At 41.2% G+C, this 9860-nt stretch overlaps 1 protein-coding gene across 1 annotated transcript; it reads left to right on the top strand.

The window, feature by feature from the left end:
* The first annotated feature begins 281 nt into the window (after positions 1-281).
* LOC121163761 lies at positions 282-7017 on the top strand. The gene is made up of 4 exons (XM_040991536.1): positions 282-303; positions 3074-3240; positions 4045-4162; positions 6614-7017. The coding sequence occupies exons 1-4, from the start codon at positions 282-284 to the stop codon at positions 7015-7017; spliced, it is 711 nt and encodes a 236-aa protein (XP_040847470.1).
* The last annotated feature ends 2843 nt before the right edge of the window (positions 7018-9860 follow it).

The raw sequence follows: 9860 nt of genomic DNA, 5'->3' as shown, positions 1-9860 counted from the left end.
CTTCCTCTGGGGGATGGTTAGTTAAGTTGCCGTTCTTTGCAGGAATGCATAACTCTATCTGTATAGTGAGTGTACACCCCTGACAGGTTCTTGTGCACATCCATGCATGGAAGCAGATCACTAACCTCTTCGGTTGCAGTCCTTCAAAGTTGAGAAAACTCTTGTTTCCTTGCAGTCTTTCTTCTCTCTCATGGCATTTGAGTGGCTGTGGTCCAGGGTTTCTTACCTCCCAGTTGCTGTGGTTTTTCTAGTCTCCTCATGTTGCACCTCCACGAGTGAACATGAGGCTGCGAACAGCAACTGGTGAGCCTTGCTTCCCTCATTTCAGAAATGAGATTGCTAACCTGAACTAGTTTTTCAATAAACTTTTCACTCATTTGGAGCTTGTGGCCACTTAAATCTAGATATGTGATCTTTACACTCCTCTTTATTTAATTTCATTGTAGTGAGTCCAAGCCAGTGTTATAGCCCATCAATACCATTTTAGTTCATATTTAGCTTTCTAGCAATGTTGGTTGTGATTTTATCTGTATAATCTGTGAATCTTATCAAACTTTATTTTTCTAACTTCTAAAAATGTGTCTATCTAAAAGGCATAGTTACAAAAGGAGAGAGTGAGAGATATAGCTGGCTAGCTAAATAGAGAGAGAGAGGGAGAGAGAGGTATCTTCCATCCACTTATTCACTCCTCATCCACAACAGCCAGGGCTGGGCCAGGCCACAGCCAGGAGCCAGATGCCTCATCTCAGTATCCCATGTGCAGTTAGGGGCTCAAGTACTTCGATCACCTTCTGGTGCTTTCCCAAGTGCTAATAGGGAAGTGTATCAAAAGTGGGGCAGCCAGGACATAAACCAGCTCATGTGGGGTGTCGGCATAGCAAATGGAGGCTTAGGTTGCCATGTCACATTGCTGGCCCCTGATAATAGTCCTAATATCATCAGAAGCCATTGACAAACATATTCTTCAGGGAAAAGCTGAGAATACATTGCTTATTAGAAAGATCCACCCAGGGGGTGGGGGCATTGAAGCCAAAGGCTTTGGGGGCATTGTGGAAAAACCAACCTAATTCCAGTCCAATATTTCTTCATAGAAACATCATGAACTACTCCCTGTATTGTTAAATTTCAAGTTTTCCTAAGGCTAGGGACAAGGTCTGTCTGGACAATTGTTGCATTCTCATTACCTAGCATTGTATTGGTATATGGTATGGTTTTGCTGGATGAGTTAATGGAATAGCTGAAGAATGATGGTCATGCTTATTTTAGTTTTAAGGATGAAAGCTTTGCTACCTCATCTGCTCTTACTTAAGAAATTGAATACTTTTCATTTTTAATCTTTTACTAACACTGTTTTCTCCTTACATTCATAGTTGCTCTGTATTTTCCATTGTCTCTTCCAGGGAGAACGAAGCCTGGATCCGTTAGTGCTGGGGTAGGGGAAGAAACTCAGGATTCTAGCTGGGACTGTGAAGGCAGAGAAAAGCCTGGAGAGATCAATGGATTTTAAGGATTGGTGTGAAAAATAAACAGCTTTCTATCAGTGAAACTCCAATATTGGATCATATACTTACTTATTTAAATAAATTCATAAATTAGAAGTTAAAGCTAAGGAAATATTTTGAATATTTAAATTTTTTTATTAGAGAAAACAAAAAGGGGAGAAAGGGAGAGGGGGAAGACAGAGAAAGACAGTGCCCAGGAGCAGGTACTCTCATCTTCTGGGTCACTGCCCATGTGAGAGCACGAGTGGGGGCCGGGCCGGGGCTGCTCTGAAGCTGGACTGGGAGCTGGGGACACAGCCTAGGCTCTTGGCAGGAGTGGCAGGGACCTGGTTCCTGCAACGTTGTTGCTGCCCTTGGGAACTGCAGTCAGGCTGGAGCCAGGAACTGAACATGGTGTATTAACTGCTACGGAAAACACAGCTCAAAACAAGCTTTTTTTTGTGAAGCCGTACTTACATAATCTCTACCACAATGATTTCCTTCCCTCTCTCTTGTTGAACAAATTAATTTTCAAGTCTGTGTAACATAATTTAACATTAAATTAGATGGTGATTTTTGTCTCTCATTTTGTGAACAAAACACCAATAGTAACAACTACAAAAATCATTTGTTGAGCTTCATGTAGCTGTATTTGGATTATAGGATGATGTTTGCCTTTCATTTTATGATCAAAATGATAATAATAACCACAAAATCATTTCCCCAGCCCCAATGTAACAATGTACTAAGTGCTTTAAAGGACCTCAATATCATTTAGATTAGGTTATTATATCTTTTACATTTTACATAATTAGAGACAATTAGATTTAAAGGAATTATATCATAAGTTGATAATGCTTTTGAGAGAAGGCTTTGAAACAACTAATAAAGGAGCTCAAATTTGGGCTTATTCATTTATACCTTGCATAAGCTTACCTAAGTTAATATTGTTTTAGTCTTGTTACTTGTGAAGGTGAAAATAATAATGTCTCACTATAATTCAATAAGAAGAATTAAATAAACTCACAGGAATTAAATAAATGTGCATTATAGCACACTCAGTGCGATCCAGTGTGTTTAGGAGGTGCTCAATAACTAGTAACTAATATTATTTACTAACTTTGTGTAGTGTTGTAGATGTTAATATCCTTTGAGTTCTTCCAGAATATTAATATAAAATAGTTATAAAATTTACAGGATAGAAATCCCTTTTATCTAGGTAAAAGCAGGTGAGAAAGGATGCAGTATTCCACATTTCTAAGATACTGGGGCTGCTCTCTGCAGCCAACATGAAGAGCTGAACTCTGACATTCCTGTCACCAGTCTTTCTCTTATTTGCTTCATTTAGCATTATAGAGATGGAGACTGGTATTTCAGCTTCTGAGTGCATCAGACAGATGTTTCTACCCCAACATATGACATACTAGTTTACATAATGAATAATTTTCAAATAGTTTTCCTTACTGTTTTAATTCATCTAAAGTTAAGAATATTCAGAAATAACTTACACCAAGTGGAAATACTTCATTTCCATTAGGTTCTTATCTCTTTCATGGATGTTCTAACACAACCATGCCTGATTCTCCTCTTAGAGACCAGAGAAGAACGTGATGACAAGCAGGTGGTTGCAGAAATCATGGCAAGATGTTTTATCCCAACTCGGCTGACCACCTCTTCCTGGGAAGGCTTTCATTTCGCTGGCCATGAGATTCGGATTACTGAAGCCTTGGATTGTTACGGCGCTGTGGTTTGGCCATCGGTATGATTTCACACATTGTCACATTCAAATCTTTTCCAGTTTTAAGGTGCTCTTGAATCAACAATTTTAGGATAATGTAAGAATGCTATTTATGCTTTCAGTTTTATGACTTCTAGAATTTAGAACAGTAGACATTTCCGTTTCTTGTTTTACTGGCTCCCTTGCACTAAATCTTCGTGAGTCTCACATGGAGAATAGAGGGAGAGAAAGAGAGAGAAAATGACTGTCATTATAATCTTAGAATTGTACTTTGGGGAGGGGATGGGGGATATCCCAGTGTCTATGGAATTATATCATAAAATAAAAAAATAAAATTAAAAAGAATCATACTTAAAAACTATATTGAATCTATTAAAACCCCATTTTAAATTAAAAAAAATAAAAAAATGTTCTATGAAGGCCTACCATTCCTTTATCCAATGCTCCCCACTCTGGGGGCAGAGAGGGCATGAGCTGTCACACTGCCTGCCCATAGTCCTGTCTACAACTTGGAAGTTGTACTGGAACTTTCTTCCTTTACAGATGATGAAACCTAAATGGGGAGTTCTGTATTTTTAGTTTTTTCTCATTAGCCCACCCCCAATCCAATCACCCACGACATTTTGTAGCTGATATGTTTGCCTATCGGAGTTTGTACTTTTGTTGCTGTTTCTAGGGGATTATACAAATGCACCAGTGCATACTCATTTGCTCATGTTTATATATCACAACACTCATGCTGTGTTTACCATACCCAGTTGTTTAGTTTGGTTTCTGTTATTAGTTGTTAAGCACACCATTCTATCTTTTCTTCAACTTTTCTAGGCCCTTGTTCTATGTTATTTTCTGGAAACAAACACAAAGCAGTATAATATGGTTGACAAAAATGTGATTGAAATTGGAGCTGGAACTGGGTTGGTCTCTATCGTGGCAAGTCTGCTGGGTATGTAGGTATTTTTTAATGAAAGAGGGGCCAGAAGATTTGTTGATCAAATATTATTAATTGTTTCTACCATCCCACGTACTATCAACTTGGGACTTTTGTAACTCCTTAATTTGTAAGTTCCAGAATTTTCTGGGTCAATTGTGTTAATTCTGTGAATTACTGAGTCAAGTCTTGGAAGGGGTATCCTGAATGACAGGAACACTTAAGAGTCCCGGTTGCTAGGGGAGATCTATGAAATACCAGGCTTAAGCAGAATCGAATGCTGCTGAATCTGATGCACTTGATCTTTTACAAACGATTTCAATGCCCCATGTAGCTACGATTCCTTCTGGGTTTTGAAATTCTGTGCCTTTCTGTAAAAGGAAAAGTAGCAATAGAAATCACACAAAAGCACATTTATTTCAATTCTCAGGTGTTCTTGATTTTATTTTCTTGGTTCATTTCTGTTCTTTTATTACCTCCAGTTTTCTCACCAGCACTTTTTCCTATGTAAATGTACAATAATCTCCATGTGAGTGAGCCTCCTTCAGTTCAATCATTTTTGTGGTTATCTATGTCATTGCCTTAATTTTGCTGCCTTTTCCGATGTGTACTACCCAAATCTCTCTTGATTTCCTTGGTCTACAGAAGTTCACACCTGCCACTCTAAAATTTTGTGAGGAATTAAAGATTTATCAATTTACAACTTTTTAAACACTAGGAGAGAGAGAGAGAGAGAGACTTGAAATCTCCCCATTTTTTTAAATAGCTTTTTCCTGTAAATGGCTTTCTGAAGTCACTATCCCATTTGACAGCAAAAAGAGTTGGAGACATTATTTAGTTTATAACTATAAGTCTTCTGATCTAAGAATAGCATTTGTCTTTTAAAATATTATTTCATTAAAAAGAATTGATCTCTTCAACAGGCTGGTCTGACTTGAAAAAAACCATCAAAATGTAGAAGCCTGTTTAGTTAGGACTCCAACAGGGCTGTGTTCCACCCGCTAGACATAAACAAAGGAAGTAGAATGGTTTACATGACACATGGGCAGAGGTGTAGTCCTTACCCATATTTTGAGGAGCTTTGTTGAACATGGTGGATTAACCCACAAATGCACAGGTCCATGTTCCTGATTCAATGATAGGAGTCTTTCCTTCTCTATAATTTTCACAGAATATAAGCAGTGCCCAAGAGTCTTCACATGGAGGCTTGGGTTTGATCTGCGCTGGACTACACTTCCAGTTCCACTTTACCGTTCTTTTGTTTCTTGAGATTTATTTATTTATGTGAAAGGCAGAGTTATATAAAGGAAAAAAGTGAGGCAGAGAGAGACAGAGGGAGGGAGAGAGGGAAAGAAGAGGAGATAGATAGATAGATAGATAGATAGATAGATAGATAGATAGATAAATAGATAGATAGATAGGTCTATTGATTGATCAATCTTCAATCTTCTGGTTCATTCCCCAAATGGCTACAACAGCCTGGACTGGGTCTGGCTGGAGACAGGAAGCTGTTACTCCAGTTGCATCATCTTGTTTTGCTCTTCCAGATACATCAGCAGGAATACAGATTAGAAGTAGAACAGTTGGTACTCAACATGTGCCATATAGGATGCTGGCATTGCAGACAGAGGCCTTACCTCCTGCACCACAACACTAACACCTGCTTTGCTGTTTTTGAGCCTCACCTGTGTTTGAGTAAAGAGCTGGCTGATCTGAGTTTATTGTCAGATTATTTTCTTGCTCTGGTATTGTCTAATGTTCATTACAAGGACCAAAGTTCTGTAAATTTAACTCAGAATACTCATGTCTTCTTCAGCTAAGCACCCTGTCCTGCATTTATCTGCTTTGGCGTTTTGAGCATCATGCATGTGATACAGCTGGGTTTTCAGCTTCTTTGTGGGAGCCATTTGCACAGGATTCAGGCAAACAGAGAATGGGGGTTCAGTATGGATGCCTATGGTACTTTCCATGTAATGCCATTCAACCATTTCCTCCCTTCATTTCTCATGGGAGTAAGAACTCCATGTCACATGTGCTCATTTGGTTTTCCACTACTCAGGCGCAGGGCTCCGCAGAGGTCTCTGTTCAACTTTCAGCAACAACTTCTGATTAATGGGGGCATACCAAACATTTTGAATTTCTCTTTCTTTCTGTTATTCACCCAGCTTATGTCAGATAAACACAACATAACAGTAGTAACAAGGCAAAACCACGCAAGCAAGAAAAACCACAACAGAAAAGCACAAATGTGTAGCAGCAAGGCATTCTATGTTTTTAAAGGGAAGTCTGATGACTACTTCAGCATCTATTTTGAAAAATGTTTCTTTTTTCTTCTAACAAAGGCCCTTCTTGTCTTTGGGACTAGCAACTGTGCAGAATTATAGTGTTGTGCGTGTTGGCTTGGAGCTTGATTAATGGACTTTTATACTCTCAAGGTCACTTTCTCTACCCTTCTTTGTTTTGCAGGTGCTCATGTTACTGCCACAGATTTACCTGAACTACTTGGAAACCTGCAATACAATATTTCCCGAAACACCAAAAGGAAATGCAAGCATTTGCCTCAGGTCAAAGAACTCTCCTGGGGAGTTGCGTTAGATAAAAACTTCCCCAAGTCTTCCAATAATTTTGACTACGTCCTGGCGGCGGATGTTGTTTACGCACATCCTTTCCTGGAAGAGCTCCTTGTTACCTTTGACCACCTGTGCAAAGAGACTACCACCATCCTCTGGGCTATGAAGTTCAGGCTGGAGAGGGAGAATCAATTTGTAGATAGATTTAAGGAGCTGTTTGACCTGGAAGAACTTTCCAGTTTTCCTAGTCTGAATATTAAGTTGTATAAAGCCATGAGGAAAAATCGGAGGAGTGCATGATAGCTTTGACTGAGTTTGTGCAAGTGAAAAGAGAGTTTCTGGTAGACTGTTAGCTTATAGAAAACCCCAGAGGGAAATATACGCACACAAGGCACACACACATCCTGAGTGAAATATGTGATTCTGTAGCTTTTGGGGTGCTTTGCTCCCTGCCTCCATGGGCACGCAAGGCTGCTTTCTGATTACAATAATGGGAACTTTTGCAAAGTAATAGTGCATAGTCATTGGATATGAAGATATCTGCTCTGCTTATTAGTGTATAGCACCATTTTTTGTTGCTATTGATTTTAATACATGGCATAGTTATTTTTAATGTGTCATTGCAAAATGATGATTCTTAAAGACATTTCTAAAATTAGCATTGTTATTAATTCTTTTAAGCATGGGCATAGGTGATTTGTCCCTTCAATAATATCAAAATTGATGATAATGAAATCTCCAAATAAATCTGAAAAGGCAGATACGTCTGGTAATGGTACGTGTTAGCCTTCTGTGGTTTCTGTTAGTGCAGTGTATTGGTGGTCCCTTATGTCTGTGTGGCAGGGTGTGTCTTTGGTTTAACCTCTGAAACCAGCCAAGCATGTGGATTTGAGGTTATGGCAAACACATTTTACTCGAGTAAATGAAAAATGAATGGAAGCAAACAAAACCTAGTTGAGATTTTGAAGGTATTATCGTTATATATATATATATGTATATATATATATATATATATATTTCCTTCACCAGGCCCAATTATTTCATATCACAGAATCAAAAATAAATTCATGTGTAAAGGTTTTGGTGTCTAATCTCAAATAACCAGATGCTTGACTGGTGTTAAAGTTTAATGCTGTTGTGATGAACCCATGGAGACCTAGTTATCTGAAATCCTATGTGACTGTTTTTCATAGAGGACCTAAAGGATTAGAATGAAGTCTTGGAGACTTTAAACTCTGCAAAAAGAACAGAGAAGTGGAGTTTTGTATGTCACAGCCTGGACTGCCTTTGTTGGCCACCACTTTGCAGCACTCCCAGCAACCCCAGCGACCTGTCATGGGCCTATCTGGGACCCAGCCCTTCCAGCCTTGCTGAAAGTGGTCAGTCAGCTCCGAGTTGAGCTAGCTGGAAGGATTACTTCCTAGGATGCTCATCTGAAAACCAGAATGCAAATATGCACTCGTGGATTCTTTGGTGTGTCTGGTTTATAGGACTAGCTCTCAGCAATTCCTGATATTTACAAGAATTACAGTTCTTTGCTTACAAAGTATATACCTTAATATTCATAGCTATTCTGGAAAGTACTGAGGTCTGCCACCACCTAGCCACACATTTATCCAGCAAAACCAAAAGTCACATTTACAAAATAAGAACTGTTTTTCCCTGAAACTTTTTGTTTTGCAGTGGTGTAGGTCAGGTATGTGGTGACCTGTGCCCCACAACCAGGGTGAAGAGGGAGAAACAAGACAGAGACACAAAGGACAGATGAAGGACAGCAGGGCCAGAGGCTTCCTCTCCACAAAGGGAGAGGAACCCTTATGTTCCTCCCAGTGGTTTTTACTCTCGCAGGGTATCAAATTTCTCTACTGGCAAGGTCTCCAAGGTGACATCTCCACTCCCACTGCTGACTAGCCCCTGAGACTGCCAAGAGATCATCACGTGCCAGAGCGGGAAGAACAGGATTCCTCCCATGAGCTCATTACTTTAGAACCACACCTGCATCAGAGAGCTTTGGCAGTAGAACGCCCTACAGTTTGGTCTGGAGTTTGTTCCTGACCACGCAGTTCTCATCTGTCATACTCTTTCTCAGCCTGCTGATGTCTACCCTCAGTGGTCTCTGGCAAGGTAGACTCATTGGGAGGCAACAGCTCAAATGTATTGGCAATGTGGAAACAGGGCATGTGTGTTCCTGGCACAGGGAATAGTGGGCAGACACGCTCAATCGGGTTAGAGTTACAGAGTCTTGCAGGCAGCTGGGCCAAGGAAGGCCTTCAGAAACAGATTGACGTGGAGTTTGGGCATGTGTCACTTGCTAGAGTGCTGCTGGGAGGAGGGCTGTAGCAGGAGTGGAGGCTGAACAGCCATGCAGGCTGGCCATGGCCTCTGCTCAGACTGGAAGGCCTCTCAGCATGGTCCCAGGGGGATTAAGCATTCAGTGAGCCCAGGTGGCCGGCGCTGGGTGAGGCTGCTCTGTGAGGACCCCGGGGCCCTGAGTGAGGTCTGTCAGCTGAGAAGTTCCTGTTGATGCAGACAGCTGTGGGCAGTCTGTCAGCAACACCTCCAGTGGAAATGTCCATTTAGAGAGGGTGTGGGCAGGCCTCCACAGCACCCATCATGACCTTTTAGGTCCTTGAAAGAATGTTGGCTTCTCCTCCAGGGGGATGGAAATCTTTGGTGATTTTGAGTAGAGTGGGGAAGCCAGATGGCTTTGTGTCAGGACCATGGTGGGTGCCTCTCCAAGAACAGAATGTAGGGATCAAGAGCCCAGGGGAGCAGGCTGAGGCAGCTGTGTCCGCAAGGGAGGATGGCAGCTGTGAATAGGGAATGAGCCCAGGGAACGGGAATCCGGGCAGTGGTCAGCTCTTGGAGATCTCTGGATGCCAAAGGCTGCTGACCTTCTGATTGCAGAGAGACTGGGAGGGAGGGAAAGAGTCGAGCCTGACTCCAACCCCGAGAGCTGCTGGGCACGCACGCAGGGTCATCAGCTTGGGTGCTTTGTGAGGTTCCTTCAGGCAGCAAGAGTGACCACAGGAGAATGAACTCAGCCCTGAGCCCTGGTGCTGCCATGGTAACAGCTTACATATGGGTGTGGGATTCCCCGCCCCCCTTAGCTCTGTCTCCACAAATTGTCTGTGAAAAATATG

Source organism: Ochotona curzoniae, unplaced genomic scaffold (genome assembly GCF_017591425.1).
Source record: "Ochotona curzoniae isolate NIBS_2020 unplaced genomic scaffold, NIBS_Ocur_1.0 contig_64, whole genome shotgun sequence".
In the NCBI taxonomy this organism is placed as follows: Eukaryota; Metazoa; Chordata; class Mammalia; order Lagomorpha; family Ochotonidae; genus Ochotona; species Ochotona curzoniae.
The sequence above is the reverse complement of the archived record's forward strand: the minus strand, read 5'-3'. Positions and strand labels throughout refer to the sequence as shown.